We start from the raw sequence: 27,766 nt of genomic DNA, 5'->3' as shown, positions 1-27,766 counted from the left end.
TGTTTCTAATTAGACTTTGAAAGGCAAAAGGGAAATCACACACAAACACTGATACAAAGACCTTTTGTATAATACGGATAAAAGTCTCAATTTTGCAAAAGAGAAACAACACCTCTTTTGCTCCTTCCATTAAACCTGCTTGGGGTAAAAATGCTCTAAACACCCTTCTCAGACCTAGAGATTCTGTGACTCCATGTCCCTTATTCGTTTTCCCCGCATTGCATTTCACACTTCGCACTTCGCCATCCGTGTGGCTCCAGCGCACCTGCTATCTCCCAGCCCAGCTCCTGCATGCGCGCCTCCTCTCCACGGACCCTCCCTGGACTTGAAATTCCCTCACTCTTTCTTCAGGATTCTGGCCAAATCTCTGTGACTGACTTCTTTGCCACATAGAGTCTTTTTTTTTTCCCCCGCAGGTTTTGGACGGGGGCCGAGTTTGAACCCACCACCTCCGGTAAATGGGGCCAGCGCCCCACTCCTTTGAGCCACAGGTGCGGCTCACCATATAGAGTCTTTTTTACTTCATTTTGCGGGTATGTAATTATCTTCCCAATACATCTGTCTTTCGCTTCCCGGTGGAATCCCACAGGGCTGTGAGCTGTACAGGACCAGAGTCACTGACTTCAGTGACCGCTGCCCAGCAGAGGACAGAGGAGCAGCTGGCGTGCACAGGAAGCTTAGCACTATCTCAGAAATGAAAGATCGCACTTTTAGATGACAGAGAATGCCGTATTTATGTTTGTATTTGTGATGTCAGTCACAGTATTTGCTCATGCATGGTAACACCTCTGTGCAGGTTACTGATTACATGTTGGTTGACAAATTTTGCTGATAAGAAGCTGAAACAGAATTATAAGGAGCTACAGAGAAATTATAGTATGATTTAAATACTGTTCTCCAAATAACTAATAGGAAAAAATGAAGAAAGTAAAAGGTGATATTAGGTGGCACCTGTGGCTTAGTGGATAGGGTGCTAGGCCCATATACCGAAGGGGGTGGGTTCGAACCAGGCCCTGGCCAAACTGCAACAAAAAATAGCTAGGGATTGTGGTGGCGCCTGTAGTCCCAGCTACTCAGGAGGCTGAGGCAGGAGAATTGCCTAAGCCCAGGAGTTGGAGGTTGCTGTGAGCTGTGATGTCACTGCACTCTACCAAGGGCAATAAAGTGAGACTCTGTCTCAAAAAGAAAAAAAAAAAAGAAAAGAAAAGAAAAGGAAAGAAAGAAAGAGGTGATATCCATTAAAATTTTCCAAATATTAAAGAGATATCAAAGCAATATAATAAATAACTGTATGACAAAAAAATAACAATTTAATCAAAGTAGACCCAAGTTTTGAAAGACACAAGGTACTAAAGATAAAGCAAGAAAAAGTACATAACCTGAATAATCTTATTTCTGTTAACCACATTGAATTTATTGTTTTAAAAACTATAATTTTTTTTTTAAAGAAAACCTTTTCAGACAAAGAAAATTCACACTCAGATGGCTTCACTGGGGAAGTATAAAATATTTGAAAATGAAATAATACCAATTCCACTGAAAAAGAGTGAATACTTAAGTATTTTCCAACTCTTAATGTCTAATAACAAAGACATTATACCCTAATAGCAAAGAGTTACAATAAAACTACACACTAATATCTCTCATGATCTAATGTACACTTTTAATTAGCTAATTAAATCCAAAAAGGATAATAGTATATTATAACTAAACACAAGGTTTGCAAGATCATTTTAACATTCAAAAATCAATTGATGAAATTCACCATATTAACTAAATTTCTAAATAATAGAAAACCGAATGATGGATCTTAATCAATACTAAAAAGCTTTAGACTAAAAACCAACATGCATTCTTATAAAAACCCAGCAAACCAGGAATGAAGAGAATTTCCTCAACCTCATGTAGAACAACTGCAAGAACAAACAGGTAACATCATCATACTTAATAGTGAAATGCTGAATGTATTTTCCCTAAGGTCAAAAGCAAGAAAAGAGTGTCTACTCTTACCACCCCCACTCAGTATTGCATTAAAGGTTATATTCTGTTCATTAAATCAAGAAAAAGAAATAAAATGCATCACATTAAGAAAAAAGAAGTGAGATTTTTATTTGCTGGCAGTTTGAATGTGTGTATAGAAAGTTGAATGGAGGCTCAGCGCCCGTAGCTCAGCTCATACACTGAAGCTGGTGGGTTCGAGCCCGGCTCTGGCCTGCTAAACGACAATGACAACTGCAACCAAGAACTAGCCAGGCATTGTGGCAGGCACCTAAAAGTCCCAGCTACTTGGGAGGCTGAGGCAAGAGAATCACGTAAGCCCAAGAGTTTGAGGTTGCTGTGAGCTGTGATACGACAGCACAGTACCAAGGGTGACATAATGAGACTGTCTCAAAAAAGAAAGAAAGTTAAAAGCTTCAAACCATCCCCAAATAAGGAAAAGGAAAACCATTTTCCTTTCTCTGGGCATAAATACTGTCTGCACACATTATGGAATGGAGCTCCCTAAGCTACTTCGATCCTGAATGCTACTCAGTTGAACTTTCTTCTGGTCAAACTCGACTTGTTTCAGATTTTTCCTATAATGCTAGCATCAATCATTCAGAAAATAGGGGTGTGAGAGAGAGAGAAACAAAAAGAGAGAAAGGGTTACTATTTTATTAGATTTGTTGTTGTTGTTATTCTGGCCTCTTTTTTATTTCAGATTAATATGAGGGTATAAATGATTAGGTCACACTGTTTGCATTTCCAAGATAAAGTTCCAGCCGTGGCTGAGCCCTTCACTCAGGGGGTGTGCTGTGTATCCTCACATGTGCACATCAGATGAGAGCTAGCCAGCCCCGCTCCCCCTTCCACATGAATAGAATTGTGTAATTCTTTCGGGTGGGCATGTAGTTGTTCATCTATTGGTTTTATATTAGTATTGAGTACATGGGACACTGGCTTCTCCATTCTTGTGATACTTTTCTAAGGAGAATGTGCTTCAACTCCATCTAGTTTAATACAAAAGATGTGAAGTCTCCATCTTTTTTATGGCTGAATAGTACTCCGTGGTGTACACGTACCACAGTTTATTAATCCACTCATAACTACAGTCTACAGAGAACTCAAACTAATCAACAAGAAAATGTTTAATAGAGCATAGCTACTTACGTTATAGATATTGAAAATGTACATGTAAAAACTGAAACATCAAGTAAACGGAAGGGAGAATATATTCAAGACTTTGGGGGAGGAATTAACCCCACACACATGCACCCAAAGCCCTAACCAACCATAAAGAAAAACAAAAACGAATGTACTGACTGACATGAAATGAGAAAAATGAAAAGAAAAAAAAGGTAAGTTAAAATGTAAAGGAATATAATTAATACATCAAAGGACTTATGTCTGGAATATATAGAGAATTTTTCCCTTAATAATAAAAATAAGAAAAATTCTACAGGAAAAAAGTTGAAAGATCTGAATAGGTACCTCAGAACAAAAGATATCTAAATGGTCAATAAGCCGTGGAAAGGCATGTTACTTAATTTGTCATCAGGAAAAACAAAGTAAAACCCCAGTGAGATGCTACCAGATGTCCATTAATAGCTAAATTTAATTGGCTAAAATTAAATATTTTAGCTGTATTTTATATTGATAATGTCAATTAACTCCAACTGTTACATAGTGTTGTTCAAACCTTTTCTTTGAAAATATCTACTAAAGTTTTACAAATAAATACTCCAGGATACAATAATGTTAACTTCAGGATAAATAACCAAGAGAAATCTGTACATATATAGCATAGAAGATTTGTATGAGAATGTGAATAGCAATTCTGTTTGAATTACTGACAACTGGCAACAACCCAACTCTTGGTCCACCGAGAGTACCACTGAGAAGCAGCACTGGGAATATTCATATACACCCGATGGGATGCCTCAGATCATCAGTTCTTAAATGTTAGAATGAATCAAATTCACATGGGGGTCTCGTAAAACTCCAACTACTAGTCCCCAGCCCCATTATATCTGATTCAGTAGATCTGAATGGGTCCTTAGAATTCACACATCTAGCAAGCAGTTTTGCTCACATTGTGGGATCCAGAAGGCTACATGAAAACAAAATAAAACAGCAAGCACAATAGAAACAGATCTCACAAATATTATGTTGAATGAAACAATCCAAATGTTTGAGGGTATATACCTTGTTATAGAAAAAACAGGTGAGCTAATTTATGAAAATATTTGAGATAGTGGTTACCTTTGAAGATTGGAGACACTAACTGGAAGTGTACAGTAAAGGAGCTTTCAGGTGCTAGTAATGTTCTAGTTCTCGTGAAAATTCACCAAGCTGTACACTTGGGATTTATTGAACTTTCTTCCCAAATAATGAATTTCAATAAAAATGTTTATTTAAAAAAGCCTAAAATTAATCCATAAATACATATACATATACACACACACAAGTATATATGTCCTTAAGTATATATATGTATACATATATATAATACGCGACATACACACATATTTATAACCTACAACCAACAATAAGCTTATATTTGTAAATTATAATTATGTTAAACCATTAAGAAGCAGTTGTAGGATTATTTGAATATCTATCATTTAAATGTAGTTGATAATGAATCACAGGACTTGGAGAGAATGACAGCATCTCTGAGAATCCCATGGGTTTGGGCACTGGTTTAGTTGCTGTCTACAATACTAGTGTCCACTGAGATAGAAGGGGCCACCTAATTATTTGATCCTTGGGATAGAGGGGCCACCTAATTATTTTTGCAATGACTTATGATGGAGTTGTAATTCCTCATATTGTATTTATGCATAATTCGTTTTTTAAAAAAAGTAAATTTACAACACAAATAACTATTATTCTCTTTAAAGAAAAATTTGCTACCTTGCAGTCATTCTTCCAAAATGAAGAAGGGAGAAGTTGAACAGGCAGGTGCGTTTTCACCAGACGAGGAGATGGCATGTTGTTCAACTGCTCAACACCTACAATCACAAAAAATTTTAAAAACGGCATTTTAAATGTGGAATTGTAAAGATCACTTACAATATAACCTAAACTTCGTGAACCCTTTATATGCGTATGGCTTGAAGTGGCCATGTGACTTCATACACTCTTAACATCTGCAGGGAGATAAAACAGTGGCAGACTCTTATGTGTTGGTCTAGTGAGCAGAGGGGACCACTATCTCCGCAAGAGTCTATTACCCCCTAAGTCAGGATATCCAGATATTTATTTCCTCCACATATCTTCCTCTTTTTCTCATTTGCTAAGTCTATGTGAGAAAATCATACCAGAGGATTTCAAAATCCCTTTCCAGTCTTCCACATTCAAATTCTAAGACCAAATTAAGCCATAAGGCTCATGAGACTTTTTTTTAAATTTAATAATGCAAGCTTATACATCCCTGTATTGCTTTTCCTTTATTTTGTAAGACTCAGGTAACTAATACCCTGCTAACTAGTGCTCAGCTAACTAGTACTGTATAAACTCTATATTGAATCAAACACCAAATATTCTCTATATAATGATGACTCAATATGTAATCCTTGAAGACTTCCACAAGTCTTTTTATAAAAACACATGCTACATAAAATCTTCTCTGATGTAGGCCCCAGAGGGAGAGTAGAATGCAGTAATTTGTGCAGCCAGATTCCGACTCTTCTATTACTTATGATTTAACTGATCAAGCCTCGTCTGAACCGTTTTCCACCATGATTCCTCCAGACATCACAAAAAGATGTACTCTTACAGTGAAAAGAAACATTCAGAAAAAAAGTACCGTTTGTGATTCCAGGAATGATAAGCTCCATGAAAGGAACTCGCCTGTATATCGCATCCCGTTTACATTTCTCTGCATCCCCGTTGTTATAGATCAAATCCAGGATTTCACTGATCCAAGTCGTTCCTAAGTGGGGAGGCAATGGAAGAAACCCTAAACTTATGCATCACAGAGCATGTAAGAGGGTACATACAGGGAGAGCAGCTGTGTAACAACATCTAAACAAAAACGGGCTCCTATCTTTACCTCCTCCTTCTCTTCCCCCTCACCTTATCTTGAACAGAGATATACATACGTATTGTGCACATGTAAGTTCTAATTAAAGTATCATACAAATAAGTCTCAAAAAAGAGGAATGGAAAAGAAAAACAAACAGAACTTTGAGATTTTGTATGTGCTGACCTAGTGCCACTCACAAACAAGAGACAATGGATTCTGTGGGAGTGGAGGGTCCAGCCACCCTGGCCCATAAGACACTGTGTCTCACCAGTCTATTGAGAAACAGATCTAAGGCAAATGGTCTCAAACTCGTGGTCTCAAATGATCCTCCCACCTCAGCCTCCCAAGTAGCTGGCTGGGATTACACGCACAAGCCACCGATTATCTGAATGCTTCTCTTCTTTTGAATACATTCGAAAGCAGTATTTGCCTATAGCAGTCAATGATGGAGCTGAAGAGGTACTGCTAAAAATAATTGTAAGATCTGGGAAGAACAGACCTTCTTAACTCTTCCCATTCCCTTTCCCTTTACCAAAGGTTTAATGATAGTCTCTAAAGTAAATAACAGTGGGTAGTAACTAAAAATAGAAATAATTAAATTAGTTAAGCAGTTAATTAAGCCATGCATTCAGCAACACTTCTGCAGAATGATCTGTGTGTGGCTGCACATTCCAAGTGATCCCAGACACGGAGCACTCTAGGTGCCTTTTTAGTCCTTGTGGTCAATGCTTCTTTTTGTTCCTTGAATCGTGAATAGCTACACTGGGCAATAGGCCCTGTCTGGTTATGGACAATTATAGCATGAAAAAAACAGTGAGTCAAAGAAGGATCACCATACTTGAAATTTTGCTGCTTGATCTGTCTTAGGCTTAAACAATAATTCATTTAAAAATACAGAAAAGTAAATTTAAGTTCAAAGTATAATGCAACCCTTTTAGCACCTATTAAGAGAGTGGGTGAAACTCCAGCCCATGGAGTCTGACTGAGGGCAAGACTGGTTTGGCTGTTCTCTAGGCTTTGTATTAGAAATGCCTGTTTTCCATAATTTTGGAAAAAGAAAAAGAGCACAGGCTTGGCTCAGCTAAGGAGATATTAAAGGTTAATTTGGATCCTTTATAACAAAATTAACAAGGTGTTAGTGGGTTAATAACTTTAAGACATGTTCACAATATCTCTTAACAGGAACAACAACAAAACCCAACAAAGAGCCCCGATGGAGCCATGCGTGGTCACCTAATTTCCACTGTGTCAGGAACATTCACCTTCAGGGAGCATATTTCTAGGTGAACTATTTGTGCAGTGATAACCTCCAAAGATTATATTTTTAAAATTATAATATTAATTTGGTTAGTTATTTTTGGAGACAGAGTCCTGCTCTGTTGCCCAGGCTGGAGTACAACAGTGTGGATAGGGAGGGTCTAAGACAGCTGTTTCCTGGCTAAAAACTCCCTCACAGACGGTGTCCTGTGAGTTGGTGCACTGTCATGATGCAAGAACTATGAGTTGCTGGTCAAAATGTTCAGGTAAAATTTTCCTGTTTCTCTATCCGTGTTTACTTGGTTTGCTGTGCTTCTCACAGTCAGATGATGATTCTAATACACAGTTCAGGGAATTTTTGCAATGTTTTTATCAGTTCACTTCAACCTCAAATTTGTGGGCTCAAGTAATCTTTCTTCCTCACCCTCCCAAGTTGCTGGGACTGCAGGCACAAGTCACCATGCCTATAACTTATTTTTTATTTTTGGTGATAAAGTCTTGCTATATTACCTAGACTGGTCTCAAACTAGTGGCTTTAAATGATCTTCCCAGAGACAGAGCCACTCAGCCTCCCAAGTAGCTGGCTGGGGGTGTATGTATAAGCCACCACACATGGCTCAGAGATTACCTAAATGCTTTTCTTCTTTTGAATGCCTCTGAAAATAGCAAAACAACAGAGCACACACAATGTCGGTGTCTGCCCCCTCCCGCCCCCCGCCCTCTCTTCACACTTATCAAGGAAAGACAAAGTGGTCTTGGTCCGAAACACTTTGGGTTTGGTGAACGATTAGGAAAGCACTGTAAAGTAATAAGGAAAAAAGGTGTTTTGGCAAAACATGCTTTAAAAACCAGTATCTAAAAGGTGCTTATGCTCATTTCCTAGTAGGAGCTCTTTGTTCTCCCAGTGTTTCTGGTTTTTATAGATTAGATTCCCCACTTTAGAACTGTCATCCAGAATTTGTTAAACATTACTTTGAAATAACTTTGATATGTATAATCTAAAAGGAAGATCAGTAGTCACTACACTTACTAAAAAATCCTTCCTTTAAGAAATGAGGCAAGGATATCAAGGACAGCTAACTTTAAAGGGTTTAGTGATTAGTGCAGTTGATTGACAGTGGGACCAGGAAATGTAGGTGGATAAAAGGCAAGAGAGCCCTTGATTCCCCCCCTCTGTGTGTACGTTTACCTCTGGGTAAATCAAAGACTCTGTCACAAGTAGTTCTGGAAAAATAAACATTGTTGATTCTTTTTTTTTTTTTTATTGAATGGTAACTATGTACATTAATGCACTTCTGGGATACAGTGTGGGGTTTTCACACACACAATCTGAAATACTTCCATCAAACTGGTCAACACAGCCTTCATGTCATTTTCTTAGTTATTGTTTTAAAACGTTCACATTCTACTCTTAGAAAGATTCACTTGTACCCTTGTAAGATAAACCTCAGAAGTGATCCCTCCAATCCCCCTCCCTCCACCAATTCCTCCCTCCCCTCTCCCTCCAACATTGTTGATTCTTATCAGGCCATCTTAAAATCTCCTTTCTGAGTCTGATATACTGAAGGTCAGCAGTTGTTTAAACATAAAAACAATATTTAAACATCAAAATGAATAGAAGATATATATATATATATATTAATATACCCGATGTAGCTCTAGAACGAATATATTTATGTGCCTAAATCACATACATATGCAGTTCTGATAATTTTTACTTGAATCTAAGGATAAAAACAAGACAACTAGGTTAATTTTTACCTTAGATATATCCTCCATCTAATTGTTACCCTTTCAGAATAGAAAGAGAACTTGTCTAATTTAAGATAAAGCTCTCCCTGCAACTCTCACAGGGTTATCTTGACTGATGTTTAATGGACTCAAGTCAGACCTGATGGGTTTACACAGATGGATCATTACCTAAATATCTGGAACTACTAAGTACAGAGGGCTTACCAGATTTGGGATACGTGGAGATGAGAAGGTCATCTGGCCGGGCCTCGAATGACTCTACTGTGGACCACTCCTCAGCTATGCTCCAGAAGAGAGGGATGCCCTGAACATCCACCAGCTCCCTCCTGAAGACACTCTGTGTGTTGTCCATTTTGGGGAGACTAGATTGTAAACAAAGTGTAGCACTAATCACATTTAAAAATAAGTGAATAATTTAGTCGCATTGTCATTGCTCAGCATCCCCTTATAACACTGTGAGTTACCACCATAGTATGTATTTACTTTAAGAGATGGAGGCTTTGCTGCATTGCCCAGGCAGGAGCACGGGGCACCCACAGGCGCAATCGTACCGTCCTGCCACTTCCCCCCCCGGCCTGAAGTGACCCTCCCACCTCAGCCTCCAGAGTAGCTGGTGCTACAGGCATGTACCACTGCATCTGGCTCTACAAGTTCTATTTACAGTATTTGGAATTAGTGCTCCCAGCTGTGTATTCCGATTCATTTCACCACACAGGGATTTCATAAAAGAGATACAAAGTTATCCGGTATAACTCAACCTCAGAACATAGAAAGCTTATAAATTTGGGGGATCTCTCAGATACTTTCATGGTCCCCAAACTCCTTTTACCTTTCTCTGCACACACAAATAAGCCTTTACCTGGGAGTAGTAACTATACAGGAAAAAATAATTTTAATATTTTTGAGTTCTAATTTATGATGTTTCCCTATATATTAACTTTTGGAAGTAGCTAGTACTTGCTCAGCTACCTAATGCCCTCCGTAGTTTGCACATGGCCATTTTTCTCTCAGTCCTATCAGGCAAAGCCTCAGCCTTTCAGCTGGCTCCCTCATCCCTTCCTACTCTCCTACAGCTTGTTCATTCTGTAAGGACTAATTGGCAGCCTGGTACTAAAACTCAGACTCCTTAACTTAAATCAAGTTCCTGAAATTTTTGCTTTCTTTCTTTTTTTCCAGTTCAATAAAATTATCACTATGAGAAATGTCTTGAGGTTTACTGCTGCAGAGTGTTAATTCATGGTTATCAAATATATTCATAAGTATAGTGATTTGGGAGAATCCTCCCTCTCCATCCCAGTAGCTATAATTTACCCCAGTAGTTACGGGCTGTTTGTGCTTTAATATCACTGTTGATATTAAACTTACCTATGAGGTTTAACAATAAAGTTCACAAACTCATCCTAGAAAAAGTGCTACATTCCTCACTGCTGAAAGACTGTGGTCACCTTTGAAGTGCTCTCCCTGGGAAGCTGTGCACTGACGCCAGGGCCTAGTTCACCAATCAAAGCAATTTTGGAACTCTTTTTCTGGAATGGCCGTGAGAGCTATCATTGTATTCTCCTTGATGTCCTGAAAATCATCAAAATGTCTTCCTTCCAATATTTCCTTTATAGTTTGGTAAATAAAAAAGTCAGTGGGGGCCAGAGCAGGTGAGTAGGGAGAGTGTTCCATACAGTGATTTGTTTACTGGCTAAAAACCCTCACAGACCGTGCTGCGTGAGCTGGTGCATTGTCATGATGCAAGAGCCATGAGCTGTTGGCCAAGATTTTCAGTTTAGGTTTTCCTAGCTATTTCTCTATTAATGTTTACTAAGTCTGCTATGCTTCTCACAGTCAGCTGATGATTTTGATGCACAATCTGAACAATTTTTTGCAATGTTTTTGTCAGTTCTGCTTGTTCCTGGTCACCCTGACCTCTCTTCACTGGTGACACTTTCTTTCCCCAGTAAAACAATCCATTTGTACACTGCCAATTTCTTCATAGAATTATTCCCCTAACCTTGTACCAACATGTCCCTGATTTCATTTCCACTTTGCCAAGTTTAACAATAAATTTATAAAACATTTGTGCTTGCTTTAATATCAGTGTTTTTCAACTTTTTAAAAATCTCACGGCACACATAAACCTGTAGTTGAATTTCTGTGACACATTTAAATTGTGTTGATCAAAAAAAAGAGTAAAAAAAAAAAAAGAATATACTTACTGTGCTTTGAACTTATTTTGAAAATAATTTAATTTTAATGATCTTTAAAAATTTTCACAGCACACCTAAGATCCTCTCAGGGTGCACCAGTGTGATGTGGGGCACTAGTTGAAAATCACTGCTTTAATTCAAACTATGACATTCTCACGACAGCATGCACAAACACAGAATGATAATAATTAACACCACTCAGGAAGACAACACCAAGGTCAACATGAACACAGTTGTGGGACACTGATAAACCCGGTTATGAAACTTCACGGAGCTCTATGTACAGCACTGCCAACGTGACCACATGATGTCAAGTTTGTGAACATAATTGTCAGACTTCATATGCTAATGAAGATATTCTAGAAGAAATTAATATAATCCCCCTAAAAAAAAAAAAAAAGGTCCTGGAAGAAGAATTTCTGAAAATTCCTTTAGTATGGATTCAGTCCAATAATGTTTACCAGACCCTGACTATCCTCGTTCCTCAGAGCTATAGTTGGGGAGAAATGAGAGAGTGGGTGCAGTGTGTGTATTGGCAGGACATGACGATGGTAGCCACTGTCAATGTTATCATTGTCATTATTGCCAAAAATAATTTGCCTTAATTTACACCCTTATCATTATCTACTCTTTACTATGGCCATAGTCTTTACACTGGTCTTCCTATTTCCACATGCCCAGTATCAGTGGTATGTCTCTAAAACCTGACCTTAACAGTGTGGTCTAAAGGATAAATTTGAAAGATCTTTGTCATGACTTTCACATTTAGACTTCTCCGACTCTTCCTGTGTTTACCTCCACCACACTGATAAGTTAGCCTCCAGCACAGCAGGGCTGGGTGCTATGACTCACTCCTGTAATCCCAGCACTTTGGGAGGCCCGGGTTGGAGGATCACACGAGGCCAGGAGTCTGACCCTCTAACAAGGTGATAAGATGCTTAGACAAGCCTCACATCAGGCCACTGTGCTTGCATGTCTCTCTGTCTTTGAACTGACACCCTTACTTTTGTTTCCTACATGTGTCTAGAAGACTACTCATCCCTTAAAATCCTGGACAAAATTCACATCCTCTGATAAGTCTTTCTAGTGGTCTACAGAGAAAATTCATTACTTTCCTGCCTCCATTCTCATATCTTGAACAGAGTGCTATCGTTGTACCCGTTCCACTGTGTTGTTATCTGTTTATACCTGTTTCTCCAATTAGAATTCAGATTTCTTATCCTAGGGTTAGGACATACATTTGACTTTGTAACCCCAAGACCTATACATTTCTAAGGTAAATAAATGCATAGTGAAGTGAAATGAAATTTCCAGAATACACTGGATAGAACAATCAGTTGCCTTGGCATCCATTGTGAATGTAAGTTGACCTTCTCATATCAAGGCAGGGCTTGGTCCTCCTGGATACAGTTTCCAGTTCTCTGCCTCCTCTCAGCTCCTTATCAGTCCATCCTGGTGGGCCACCCTCCTCTGGGGAAGCTCTATAAACCTGCTCCACCCACCTTGAGATGCTGCAGGGACCACACCTCAGTCACAGCCTGCACCCACAGAACCCATAGCTATTTTCTCCAAACATGCAATTTAGAATTTTCTGCAGCAAATCTGTCAAGGCACAGCCCTGGACCCCAATAAAGGTGGGGAGAGGAGGGGGAAAGGTGGGTGGAGGGAGGGTAATTGGTGGGGGAAAAAAAAAAAAGATTTGGCCCTCAAGTCTCTCTCTCCTTTCCCTGCTCTATGGACCGAGCATAAGCGAACTGGCCCTGCCCACTGCCCGGCACAGTGCTTCCCGCAACAGTGAGCAGAAAACTGCTTCCCTACTTGGTGTTCTGTTGTCCTGCCGTTCTGTGCCTCCCGGACTGATACACCCACACTGACCTTCTTTCCCAGCTCTTCTTTCCAGGGCTCTCCTAGAGATGGCTGTCGTGGCAGGAATGGATTAGAACCGCAAGAGTAGCTTTCAGTGTGAACAGGTTTCCTGTGAGAGACACCCCTGGTCACTGGTGGACACTTAAGCAGTAGGTTATCTGCCAAAATAAGATGTTTCCCCTGAAAAGCACATTGCCAACACCCCCGGCCACATCCACTGACACGCGGGCAGAGCATACAGCCCACTCTCGAGAGAGCTCTCAACACCAAACTAGAAAAAAAAAGGCTGTAGTTCCACTCGACCAGCACTCTGTACTCTAAATGATGACTCGGAATGCAGCGTGCACACACACACGCAGAGCTCTGCTGGCAGCGTGGTACTGTGTTTTGAATCCTTATTACAAACACCTTCCAGGCTAAATCTATAGGATAATAGATCACATTTTACTAAGGAGGAAGTTAACATAAAGAAAATGTAAATGGGTGGAGGGAGGGGGATTGGAGGGATCACTTCTGAGGTTTATCTTATAGGGGTACAAGTGAATCTTTCTAAGAGTAGAATGTGAACGTTTTAAAACAACTGAGAAAATGACATTAAGGCTGTGTTGACCAGTTTGATGGAAGTATTTCGGATTGCATGTGACAATCCCACACTGTACCCCAGAAGTGCATTAATGTACATAGTTACCATTCAATAAAAAAAAAAAAAGAAAATGTAAGTAAATTGCCCTCGGCCACACTGCCACTAAACTGCAGGATTCGGTCAGCCCAGGTGGCTTGCCGCCAGGGCCTGCAGCCCCCACCACCACCAATCATCATCATCATCATGTTTTGTGTTTATACGCCCCCAGGGCCTGCAATCTCGATCAATATTCTGTACTGTCTTAGAAACAGTGAAGAGAAAACTTGTAACACAACATGACATAAGAACAGCAGGGGTGTAATGCAGGCTTTTGACTATGAAGTTTGGTTATACGGGTGGCCATGAAGTTAAATTGCACATTAACTTTATGGCCACCCTGGATAAAAACACCGGCGATTATTCTAGATTGAGAATACAGAGAAACAGTATTGCATTTTGCTTAGTACCTCATTCCTAATAATACCTTATAAATATAAGGGAATAAATGCATTAAAGATCAGATGGAATGAGTTTTAAGAAAGCCACTCACACTCATGACTTGTTTTAGTATTTGTCTCCTGTCAGTGCTCACATATCTCACCTGATTAAATACAAGTGAAAATGTTATGGAATCATCTCTTAAGGAAGAAATTGCACATTTTGAGCCTTGTTTCATGTGTGAAAACTGTTTAATGAAATGTTTTAATTTGATTTATCTACAGTATTCTGAACCTCCTGAAAAATCTGTTTTTGTCAATATCTGATGATTTTAAAACATATATTGGAGGGAAACAAAGCACATCAGTGTATTTCAATATCTCCTGAATCTGAATCAATGTTTTTGTATGAGGACAATGTTCTAGATTAACATTTTTAACATTATTACTCCTAAAAAACCCACAACCAAAGTATTCATGGAAAAAAATGTGGTCAAATTTAACTCACCTTTAAACTCTTGATAACTGTAAATGAATATCCTCAGATGAAGAATCAGAACCAAAAATCATTTAACAATGGTGCCCTGGAGTGGTATTTAACTTAATATGTAAAAGGTATTGAGTTGTTGAAAGCTCAGGACGTGCAAAGAGGATGGTCATTTCCCTGAGGTCTCTTTTCTGTTTACTCCTCTGAAAATGTCCCTTGAAATATAACCTTCTCTAGAGGATAATTATGAGAACTTTGAAACGGTTTAATATTCTGCATATTGACAATAGCTGATGTGAGTCCATGTTAACTTGAAAAAAACTACTGACTTCATATGCATTAGTGAGTTAAAATAAGCAAATATTTTACCTAAAGGTATGTGCCTTAACCATAAAAGTAAACATTAAACTGATAATTATTTATACATTATTCTCCTAGGAAGTGACATTTTGATATACAACAGATATTTCACACAGACAGGACAGATTTTATTAGCTCTTTTTTGCATATATAAAAGCTAAAATATTTAATAATAGGGATTTGTGGGGCTCTTCTAAGCATTACATTGGAGCCTGGAGAGGGGAATTTGGGTCCAGTTGTTCCACATACCAACAGCATGACCCTCAGCGGCTTATTTCACATTTATGAGCCTTATTTTACTTGTGTAATAAAGATGAGAGATGTACAAAATGGTCATTCCAGTCTGTTTTGTCTATAACATTATTCAGTTCTAAGTAAAGTTACTGCTCTTTGGCTACCACACTGAGGGTTGTAAGGAATCACAGAAGCAGGAACAGGAAAGACAGGAGCCGCTGAAACACCCTCCCTGGGGTCCCAGGCAAACCACCCGCTGAAACATTTCCCTGGAAAAAAGCTTAAGGATCATATTTATAAAATCTAACTTATGAAAAAGAAAAGTCAACATAAATACCAGTCTGAATGTTCCATGCAGCCTTTGGCATTTATTATGGTGCTAAGTGACCCCCTGGTACTGCTCAACCACTGGGTTTGGTCTGTTTGTTTGCTATCTACCTCAGAACAGGCCATGCCCTTTTCCCACACACTGTACTTTATAAACTATCTGAGTTAACAGTGTCAATTTTGATTGGTCTAAAGCAACATGGAGCAACACTGAGTTGGGCTAGACATGAGGCAGCATGGTTCCTCCCTGCGGCCCCAGATGGTCCCTCATCTGCACGTCCTTCACTGTTCCTGTCCTTCTCCTGCCAGTTCACAGTGTGGGCGGTTCCTCCACCCGTGAAGATCTGGGGCCTTCCACCACAACAGAAACCTTCCTTCGTGTGTCTCCAGCCTCAGCTGGGCACCCCACGTCCCAGCAGGAGAACCACAGGCCACCCCATTGTCCCTGGCTACCTTCAAGTGTGTGTCAAACTTGTTAGCCAGGCTCTGTGCTGGGGCTATGAGGATGGAGTGGGCAGTCCTAGCTCCGTAGTCCTCACTCCTGCATTCTATCATGCCAAAGAGAGGTAGTTACAAGCTTTGGTAGGCAGGGAAAAAATGCGAAAACCTCATAACCATTACATTGAGGTCTGATACTTAACTGTGATCCGAAATTATGACTTTACACTTCAAGTTGTAATAGTTGGACTACCCAGACTGAATACTGGAAATGCCAGGCTGGTCAGTCTGTTTTCTAAACCTACATTAACCTGGCCCTAACAATAGGAAAGAGCTATGCCTTACATACTGTGTGTCACACATCGTTACACTTGCATCAGCGTGGCCGCATGCAATTACTGTGATGAAACTAACCTCTCAATAATTCTGTTGTTGGTAGAAAAAGTAACAGAATATAAGAATAACTGATCTAATTTAATCTACCCCCATTTTTTAAGGTAAATACTACTGTGGTTAACCATTTCACAGATAAAGATACTGAGGCTTTAAGATGTTAAATTATTTGCCTGGCTCCGTCCTGCAGATTTTTAACTTCTCAGCTCTCTCTGTCTATGACGACTGGTATTCACCTTGTCTTGTTTTACACTTATTTAATTACATGGTTTGCCTTTTCTCTAGACTCTCAGTTATTTGAATGTAGGATCATTTCTGATTTATCTTTTCCCCCACCATTGTACCTGTGAGAGAGAACTGAGGTACATAGATGACATATTCAGAAGAATGTGTGTTGCTTAAACAACGGAAAGAGTGAAAAGATGATCTTGAAAAATTAAAACGGAGTGGAAGACATAGAGTTTATTTGACTTCTTGAAGTAAAGTAGCCCTGAGAGGCCAGGCGAGCAGGCCCAGGCTTCCTTGTCTGAGTTAGGATGTGGTGGGAGGGAACAGGGCTTTGGTTCCTCAGGTGCCTGAGTACAAATTACAGTTAATACGGAGCCTCTGATCTTGGTACTTGGTTTCTTCATCCAGCAAATGTGGGATATGATATTTGATCAACATTGTCGATATGAGGATTAAAGGAGATAAGGGTAAAATTCCCAGTCTCATGTTGCTTCGTGGTGTGGGTTCAGCAGCTTACTCTAGATATTGTTTTCAAGCCTAGGCAATGTCTCTGGTGACACAATAGAATGGCCAGGAAAGCTGTGCATTAGAACACAATGCGGTTTCCCAGTAACAGGCACAGGTGCAGGTAACCCAGGCGGAAGTCCTGTGAGTGATTGAAACTCTGAAGGGACTTGGTGTCCAGTTCCTCTGTAAACAAGTGAAGGCAAGCATCCATCCAAAGCACTGAAGAGGTTATCCTGAGATTTACATAGCACCCGGGACTAAGTTTTGAGAAATTCTGCCAACATCAAAAGTGTTTACAATTAAGAAAATCAAAATAGGTTATAAACTTAAATAGCACATGGGATTTCTTGTTATTAGTTCAGTAATCCTTCATGAACAACCACCAAATGTTCTCTTTGCTCTTTCTCAGCCAATTTACTTGGAGGAACTTAGGCACCTGCTCTTTCTATGGTCTCATTTCTCTTTCACTCCACTACCCCACAGAAATGTGAGTTCTTCTCCCACCTCCTCACTATTCCACTCTCGCCCACAATAATGCTATTTATGAAGCCATCAAAGAATAAGCACATTGCTGTTAAATACCTATAAAGGGCGAGACTGTCTTCTGAATCACATCGGCCTTTTCCACAGCACTTGGCCATTTGACCACTCCCTGCTCTGAAAGTTCCTTGCACCTTAGCTTCTGCTGTACTGGTTTCTTCTGGTCTTCTTGTTTTGTATCTTGAAACTCTGCTGGGGGGTCATCTGTGATCTTATCGTCCACTTCCCATTTCCTAAATATTGGTATGCATCAAGCTCTCACCCAGGCCCTCTTTTCTAATAACACTGCACACTCTTCCCTAGTAAGTTCCTATATCCAGTTCTGTAGTTAAGAAAAAGTCAGCCTCTGGAGCTCTGGGTCTGTGTATTAAATTGCTTACTGGACACATTCATTAGACATTCCGTTAACATTTCAAATTTGACACATCCAAAATGAAATTCACATTGTCGTCATGCCGTGCCTCAAACGGAGAGGGAGGGGAAAGACTTCCACTGTGTCATTTCTGTCAGTGGCAAAGCCATCACCTCATCTGCTCTCATGTCCTTTACAAGCCTCAGTCATGGCTGCCCCCTCCCCCGATCTGTCTGTGGACCCGTCTCTTCATGTCCCTCTTCTCATGGGCACCATTCATCTCAAGAGTCCATCTTCTTTCACTGGGGTAACAGGGCCTTCTTAACAGGGCAAATCTTAAACGAGCATTCTAGCTTGCCACTCTCGATCGATGGTCCCTCTTCATCCAGAGAGATGTTGGTAAATGGCCAGTTTGTGAGATCAGTGAGCTGATTCGTCTGAAGTGCTTGGAAGGCTCTCCAGTAGAGCGGCAGCAGCCCAGCACAGGGTGGGGGCTGGGGATAGGGGGTCGGGTGTGGAGGGGTGGTTCACTCCTAATTCCCGGACCTGAGTCCTGTTCCTGAACATACTTAGTGCTGCCAGGACTGAATCAGCTCTTTACAGAGCTACAGAAGTGTGTGCTCACCCTTCAGGCCTGTACTCCTTAGGAATCCTCCCACATTTCTCTATATCAGACATATGTGTGCCGTGGCCTTACCTCCCACAGCCTGCATCTCATATTCTGAATTCTTTACCCTGAACTCGCTCCCCATAGCTTCACACACGTCATCTGCACTGCCTGGAACTTCAGTCCCCGTTTTCTCCCCAGCCTACTGCTGACTGTCCTCCACCTGCCATGTCACTTCTTCCAAGGAGTCTCTCCTGATTTGAGTATGTGTCCTTTATGTTTTTCCAAAGCATCTCATTGCCATCCGAAAGTAATTTATTGGTCAGAGTTTCCCGTTTTATTTATGTGACATCACATTATACATTCAATGAAAGTGGAGCTGTGGACCTTACTGTCTTTACCTATCCAGCACTTAAGACTGGTGCCCGAGTCTGGAGTCAGGAGAGCAACTTGGGCTACCTGGGCTACCTGAGCAATCTGAGCTGTTCTGACCCACCTGAGCTAACAGAGGGAGAAGGGCCCGCACTTCACCAGAGAGCTGGAAGACGCCACTCAGTCTCTGTGAGAGAAGCTATCAAGGCTGACTCTGGGGAAGATGCTGTGGAGTGGCTCTCGGGGAACTGGAAACTAAGAAAAGGGAGGCAGGAAGGGCATGAGTGATCAGAATTCGCTCATCGGGAGCAGTGGGTACTGTTCTGGTGACAAGTACATTAAAAGCCCCGACTCCACCGTTCTGCAATTTATCCATGTAACAAAAAACAACTATATTCCTAAATCTACTGAATTTTTTTTAAATATGTAGCAATAAACAGAAATGGTGGACAAAGTACAATATTAAAGAAAAAGAACAAACACTACTATTTCTTGAATACTTATAGGTGCTATGATTTCCATGTCATACATTTACATTCCAACCTAATAACAGTATCTTTGAAATTCATGTTATCATTGATAATTGCCAGAGTTACCTACTACACAGCTTTGGAAACTTGTTATTCAATAGAGGACTCTTCATCTTAGCAGGTTCTCTTAGAATCATTGTCATTGTCAAAATCTTATAAATGAAACAATTTCCTGTGTGTAATATGCTGTATGTGGTCATGCATGTAATAATTGCCCAATCTAGCTTAAGTACTACTAAATTTATAATACTATTAGCATGTATACCACCATAATCAAAAGGAAAACACATTTTCTCTCACCTGGAGAAGTAGTCTCCATTCTTCTCTCAGTCACATGCAATAAAAGATCATGACTTTTTTAATATTGAATCTCTTCCTTATAATTGTTAGTCTTGAGCAAATCATTAAACTTGTTTGGCAATTTTAGTCTTTAAATGAAGATAATCATACTTACCTGTCTCTTCCATCTTAGAACAATATTCTGAAGCAAAATATATCCTGCTCCTTGATATAGTCAGGCAATTATTTGCTACTAAGCAATCTTTTATTCTCGGGGTCTTCTAATGTAGGCATTTGGTGGTGAAGAGTTAATTATTCTCTTCTCCATTTGGAATCCTTAGGGCCTCAGAATATCTCTAAAACAGCTCTCCCAGCAGGATAACCATGGAAGAAACTGATTACATCATTATCTCTGTTCTGAAAAGCGTAAACAACTCTGATTTTTAACAGACTTTCTTTCTTGCATTTCAATTTAAATACAATACACATTAAAAATGAGATAAAAAATATGTACCTTTATTTAAAATATAATTATATACATGTGTGTTTGGGTGTGTGCTTGTTTTAATTTATTCTGTCTTTGTTCCTTTAATTATTTCATCTTCCTGTCATCATGCTTTTATCATGACAATTTGGTTCTATCTGCCATTTTAAGTAGATGAAAAAAATAGACCAATAGACAAAGCTGCTTGTAAGATAGTTAGCTGGAGGTTCCCTATTTTGTAAGATCTAAAGTAGGTCCTGGCTAGATAGGTGCAGAAATTGTTCACGGAGCACCTTAGTGTGGATCAGGGGCCACACTAGGTGTCCAAGATGTGATCTTAGATAATCCGTGAGACTGTGCAGATACACTTTGCTGTAATGTGCTCATCTATAAAATGGGAATATTATGTCCTACGAACATTTGAGAGACTAGAATGAATGAAGCACTGAGAATTGTCCCTGATGTACGGCAAAGATCAATGAAATATTTACAAACATAATTATTGTTATAATAATTTACCTTTATAATAATTTTTGAGAGAGTTATTATTTATCCTTATTTCATAGGAGGGAAAACTGAAGTTTGGGGAAGTTATAAACATGTTCCAAAGTCAAAGACTATAAATAGTGAAGTAAAATAACCCAAACCGATTTTATTGGAACCTGAAGATCATCGTGTTCAGCTCATTTTCTTTTTTTTTAAATCACTATGAAAGAATTAGCCACTTATAACACCTTTAGTCAAATGACAGAGCTTTTAGCATTTCCAAGTATTATTTTTACTAAGTAATTTATATTTGATTACATAATGGGTTTGCTGACCATATAGATTATTTTATAAAATACATTTGATTTTGGCTTTAATTTTATAATCAAGTGCATTTGAAAATAATTTTTTAAATTAGATTCTTTATGTGAATTTACTGGTCAACAGAGTGCAAACGTCACAATTTCTACACTTAAAATTGGTTGTGATTTTATTGTCCCAATAAACAATCATTTTGTTTCTAGCTGTGTTAGCTGTTGGTAATAGCCAATAATGTGCATCTCTCTATATTTGCACATTCAAATGAATTCAATATTATTTTATTTAAAATCTTAAATGTCTTTTTAAAAATCTAACCTATTAGATAGATTAATATTAAGAATATATAGATCTCCTATGTTTACATGTCTATCAATTTTTCTCAGAATTTTTAATATACACAGTATGTCTATTTTTATGCCTATATCGACCTTCCTATCCCTTAATATGTTTTCATTTTGAATCCTATCTTTTGAGACAATTATGTTGCTGTCATTTGGGGGGGGTAGCCTATATTTATTATGTGTGTATAAATATGTGTGTGTGTTTATATACATATACACACACATTTTTATTTTTAAAAAAATATGACAGTGCTAGGTAGCACCCATAGCTCGGCAAGTAGGGTGCCGGCCACATACACTGAGGCTGGTGGGTTCCAGCCTGGCCTGGGCCTGCTAAATAACAATGACAACTGCAAAAAAAATAGCCAGGCATTGTGCTGGGCACTTGTAGTCCCAGCTACTTGGGAGGCTGAGGCAATAGAATTGCTTAAGCCCAAGAGTCTGAGGTTGCTGTGAGCTGTGACATTATAGCACTCTACAGAGGGTGACATAGTGAAACTCTGCCTCAAAAAAAAAAAAATGAGGGTGTTATTAATTAATTAATTAATCTTAAAGACAGGGTCTCACTATGTTGTCCAGGCTGGACTAGATCTCTAGGCTTAAGTTATTGCTCTTCCTGCCTCAGCCTGGGAGGCTGGGACTACGAGCATGCATTACCATGCCTGACACAGAGAATACATTTCACTAATAAAAGCTTTTCATTATTCTTTAAAATATATATCCTTCCTTGCCTTTGTACACTGTCTATGAGTACTTTAACTTGTATAGCATAGTAGTTTTTTTGTTTTTGTTTTTGGGGGGGTTTTTTGGCAGTTTTTGGCCAGGGCTGGGTTTGAACTCGCCACCTCCGGCCAGCACCTTACTCCTTTGAGCCACAGGTGCCACCATATAGTAGTTTTTTTTGACGATAGGGTAGAAAATTTAGTGTCATTGAGATACAATAATGTGTAAGATAGGCCAAAAGTATTAATAATTTCTGCTACCTTAGATGATAAATCGAGGGTTATCCTTAGACTTAAACCTCCATTTCAAAGGGCAAAGTCATCCACAGTGGGCTGAGTCAGGGAAAGTAAACCAGGCCATGCGTATCTCCAAACCATTTCCCCAACAACAAATTTTCCTTTGCTAGAAAACATTAATCCTGTCTCTCCTTTTCTTCCTGTCTAAATGCTATTCTGAGGATGTCGCAAAACAAGACGTGATGAGACATGTGCATTGTGAAGATGAGTAAGGCTGCTCGTGAGCTCGTGAGCTCGTGAGCTCGGTGGAGAGTAGCTGGCTGCCTGCTCACGCCATTCCCTCCCACAGACCGAAACTTCTTACCTTGGGGCTACTCACAAGTCCCTGACAGTGTTTGGCAACATTATGAGAGGCTTTTGAAAGCTGCTTTTATCCACTTTTGACATTCAGTTTCAAAGACTCTTTTAACATTATTTATATCAAGTTTTAGAACACAAGAAAAAGTCGCTGTTAGATTCAACGAACATAAATAAATTTGCTAATACTCTAGAGAGAATGAAGAATGTCCTTGACATTTAAAAACCATATCTAACTACCCTAAGCCCTCAAGAGATGCTAAGTAAGTCATGTGCCCTGAAAAAAAAAATAGGATCTTTTTTATGACATGAAACTTCTTCTGGTATATCTGGAAACTTGAATATCATGTGACAGTGCAAAGTGGCTTCACCTAAAATAATATTACCCTCATTTTAAGTTAAGGACACAGTAATTTTAAAAAGTCCAGAATAGCTTAATGCACGCTGATAGCTAACAAATCTAGATTTCATTAAAAACAAAAATGTAATTTAAGAACATTTTTAGAACAGTCGCTTATAATTTTAAGATATATAAATTTTCATGTATCTGAGGAAAATATTTAGACTTTTCTTTTAAAATAGTAATTATGAAACATTTATCCATTGGACAACAGGGTGTAATGACTGTCATGGGTGTTAGACTACTAAAACGGTTTTTGTTCAAAACATTGGGATTCAATATTCAGTTAGCCTTTTACATTTGTTATTAAAATATGACATTAAACATGCACATTACTACAATAAGCGATGAAATTGTGTGACTCTTGATCTACTGGGACTTTTCGCACTCACATGGCTTTCTCAGAACACGAAGGTGGAAGAGGAAGCTATGGGGAGGCTGTCAGGTGATTCCCCCTTGTAGTGACAGCAGGGAGGTGCATGTGGGACAGAACAATAGAAAAGCTCAAATCTTGTTTCAAAATCCTTTAGAAAGTAACAAATTTGCAGAAATTTGAAGAACACTTTATTGCCATGATTTTGACTTAATGCTAAAAATATTATGCATGCATTTTAGTGAAAAACATACCAGGCAAAATATTTCAGAAAGGAGAAATAACCATCAACGGCAAAGGCTTTACGGAACATTTATGTAACACGTTGTTTGGGGGCCTGCACACAAGCAGACTTGATAAAACTGTATCCCCAATTGTATTCCCAAGTACAGACTTTCCCAAGCAGCACTCAGCCTGAAAATTCTAAGTTCTGACACTCTTCTGAAATAAATAGAAATACCGAGAAAGTGGAAAAATACTAACAGCCTTTAAAATTACTTTTAATGTTACCAGTCTAAAAATTATTGGAGCAGACTACCTCAACACAATTTTAAATACAAAAAATAATCCTGTGTCTTCATAGTAGAAAATCTGGAGCTAAGAATTTCCATGTGTTTTCCTTTTATGGTGAAATATCCATCCTAAAACCTTTCACTTTTCCTCCCCTGAGTTTTTAAAGTGTTGACTTTAGTATTAATCCAAATGTATGCACTTAGAGACAGAGCTGACCATTACTCACCCAGCGCCTGTCTGCGGGGACGAGAGGCCCAGGTTATTCGGCTTCCCCAGCTGCTGGCTGCTGGAGTCACTGTGCTGCCTCAGTCAGCCGTGGTTTATTTGTTGCAGGTGATCAGAAAGACTTTATTGAGGCCTGCAAATCTGTTGACAAAACTGCACAAGGTCAACAGGAAGTTGGTGCGTCACAGCTGCTTAGGGGTCTAAGTACAACAAAGAGCTCATTGAAAGCTGAATCTGGAATCTGGAATTATTGCTCTAGGGTAATTATGTTAGCAAATGAAGATCCTTTACTTTTAAGTATGTCTGATTTCAACTGTAAAAGCCAAGCAAATGTTTTCATGGCAAAGGTGCACCTAGTAAAAGCTTCACCTAGTGATGATTTTCTGCACCTCTAGAACTGTGTGGGCAAGTGGAACAGGTAAGGACATGCTCCTTGAGAGAGAGAAAAGAGAGAGAAACAGCCAAGAAAAGCCAGAGCGTCCTGCTCTCACATGAGGCCTGCCCCCTCAGAGGGAGGAGTCTGTCCACTGCCTTTCTTAGCCTCTTGGTAATAGTGATATCTACTTCAAATAAAAAGAACTGGCTTGAGATTCTTGTAATTTTTCATATAACCAAAATAATTTCTGTAACATGATTTCTTTTTGTCACTTAAATTATAAATAATGCTTCTGACAAGAGTCGTAGGTTTTAAATTTGCAAGTTTATCAATATGTAGAATACTGGAATTTGAAGTTGAACCTTTCATTTAACAAAATATAAAGATATAGTTATTCTTTATCACCAACCTCTCTTAACATCCCAAACAAACATTTTCTTTGGCTCCAGTTCTTAACTTTGGAAAGTTGAGAACTTTGGAAAGTTCTTAATAAATTTTTTTTCTTGTTTTCTCTGCTCCAGGGAGAAAAAGAAAAACAAAAACAAGAAAGGACCTGAATGGCACGCTGAGGATAGAGCTATAGGAAGGCAAAACAGCTGGAGGCAATTTTTACAGATACTTTTACAGATTGTTTGAAAAGCATGAGATAAAGATTCCCAGTTGGCCTCCCCACATGCATTGCAGCCAGAAACATGATCCTCAGACCTTCAGCTCCCACCTCCGCCTTTGCAGGAGACTAGAGATTTATGTTCTGCAAAAATCACGATTAGGAATTCATGATTTAGAGTCACCAGATATAGCTCAGGATGAGCTATCATGATGAAAACAAGAGAATTGAGTGATAATGTCCTTTTGTGAATTTGACTGAGAGATGCAGCCCACTTGATTTAACCGCATGAGAAAGTGCCAGAAAGTGTCCACTTGGCTTCATTCTCCTCTGTCCCTTAGACCTGCCAAGTAGAGACTGAAGACCCAGGATTCTGAGGATGTGGGCCATACTCCTCGTCCTTCTAGGACAGAGGACAGGATGCAAGGAGGCAGAGAATGAGACTTATACTCAGCACAGCACCTACAAATGATGTGTTAGAGGGTCTTCTCTTTCAAAACCTAATTATTATTGCAATTCTGAAAGCATTGTCAATTTCACTGGTAAAATACAATATTTAAAATTTTTCCTATATATTCTCCACAGATAAATTTTACACATTTGCATAACTTGTTTTATATAATGCATGTATTTATGTGTGTACATATACATATGTTATATAAGCATCACTTTTACATGCAACATATAAAGACATAAAACATATTGAAAGAAGGGAAATATGTGCTTAATCTAAAGATGAATTGTACATGGAACAAAACTTCAGAATTTGAAGGACGGATACCATATAGTGAATTTTTTCTGCACTACCCTGGCTCTGATAAGACTGAGCCTAAGGACAGGCATGATCCCTGGTTTCTTCTAAGTACAAAGGCTTTGGCAGAATATATGAACTATGAATAGCCTTTAAAGTGTGATGAAATTTTGTGGTTTTGCCATGGTCCAGGAGTCTCAAGCGATTCTGACACTTTTGGACAAACACTGGGAAGGTCAGGAGCCTTGCTGTGGGCACCATGATGAAACTAGCATCTCAACAGGAAAAAAAGAAAAATGAGTGACTGGGCTGCAGGTGAGACCGTGTATTAAGAGTGACACTGGGGATGACCTGAACTCTTCATAGCCCAGTTCATCTGGAGTATCGAATGTAAGGAACGCCCACAGTTCTGAACACAAAAGGTTATAACAAGGCAGGAGAAGGCCCGGAGAGTTGGCCGTATTCATGCTGGGAAATCTTCACTGCTCCCTATGCTTCTCGGGGAAGGAACACACATTCTTGCCCCAGTGACACTGGACTTGGGGGTATTTGGGGCCAGTGAGATTGAGGCTTTAAGAGACATTGCACTTTATGCTCTGTCTCTTGCTCTTCCCTCTACCTGGGGAAGAGGGAAGTATGAAAAGTATGAACTTAGTTGTCAGGTCTTTATAGAGATTCTATCTCAAGTTTGATGTAGCCCAGCTCTATTCCCAGCTTGTTCAGAGTTTTTATCAACTGTGAGCATGGGATGTTACCAAACCCATTTTCTAAATCAATTAATATTATATGATCACTCTTCTTTGGCTGTTGATAGAGTGGATTACACTGATTGATTTTCAAATCTTGAAACAGTCTTATATAGCTGAAATAAATTTCAGTTGTTCATAATGTATAATTGTAGGTAGATATCATTAGATTCAGTTTGTTAACATTTTCATTGAGGATTTGCATTTGCGCTTATGACAGATATTTCTCTGTGATTTTCTTTCTTTGTGCTATCTTTTCCTAATTTTGGTGTGGGTGTAAATCAGAGTATCCAACTCATAACATTGAAAAGTGTTCTCTCTTCCTGAAAATTCTGAAAGAAATTCTAAAATTGTCCTTACTTTTCTTCAAATGTTGGTGAAATTCTCCACAGAAGCCATCTACACCTGGGAATTTCTTTTTCAACAATATTTTTGTTACATATATAATGGTTATAAAGTATTAAGATCATCTACTTCATCGTGTATGAGTCCGCTAGTGTATTTAGTTATCTATTTTTTACAACCACATTCTGAAACAAAGTAGTATGTAGTTTTGAGGAATTGGTCCTTTTTTCCTAAGCTGTCAGATTTATGAGCCTATATCTGCTTCTCATTGCCTTTTACTGGACACAGAACACATGGTGTCAGCCCTGCTCTCATGGCTGATTTTAGTGATTTACTTCTTTTATCTTTTCATCTTTGTTAATTTTGGTACAGTTTTATTAATGTTACTGGTGCTGGGGGGTGAAGAAGGACTGGAAACCCTGGTGCCGGGCTGTGTGCATGATGGCGATGGTGGGGCTTAGTCACCCCAGCCACCTGCCGTGAGTGTGGGACTCCTGCAGGCTGGGGCCAAAGAGGAGCCGGTGTGAGCTGCGAGAGGCCGAGCTGCGGGCTGCTCCCTCCCTGGTGGCCACCCACACTGAGCATTACTGAGAGGGAACAGGTCCCACACACAGGTTGACCCAAGGTCGGCCAAATCCAACAGCTACTGGAACAGAAGCTCGTTCTGCAGCAGCTCCCAGCTGCTCACC

General features: G+C 39.3%; 1 protein-coding gene across 2 annotated transcripts in view; it reads right to left on the bottom strand.

Annotated features, from left to right (window-relative positions):
• Positions 1–24,355, bottom strand: part of LOC100945530 (sulfotransferase 1 family member D1) — a 32,614-nt gene extending 8,259 nt beyond the window's left edge. The window contains exons 1-5 of one of the 2 annotated variants that reach the window (XM_023507590.1): positions 24,254–24,355; positions 13,090–13,221; positions 9,224–9,381; positions 5,792–5,917; positions 4,897–4,994 (exon numbers count right to left, since the gene is read on the bottom strand). In XM_023507590.1, the coding sequence (XP_023363358.1) occupies positions 4,897–4,994; positions 5,792–5,917; positions 9,224–9,371 (372 nt within the window). In that variant the 5' untranslated portion in view covers positions 9,372–9,381; positions 13,090–13,221; positions 24,254–24,355. The remainder of the gene's footprint in view (positions 1–4,896; positions 4,995–5,791; positions 5,918–9,223; positions 9,382–13,089; positions 13,222–24,253) is intronic. The other variant, XM_023507589.1, reaches the window with a different exon arrangement.
• Positions 24,356–27,766: the final 3,411 nt, after the last annotated feature.

The sequence above is a fragment of the Otolemur garnettii genome, unplaced genomic scaffold, assembly GCF_000181295.1.
Source record: "Otolemur garnettii isolate 467f Iridium unplaced genomic scaffold, OtoGar3 scaffold00191, whole genome shotgun sequence".
NCBI lineage: Eukaryota > Metazoa > Chordata > Mammalia > Primates > Galagidae > Otolemur > Otolemur garnettii.
Note: the sequence above shows the minus strand (reverse complement) of the source record. Positions and strands in the feature narration are given on the sequence as shown.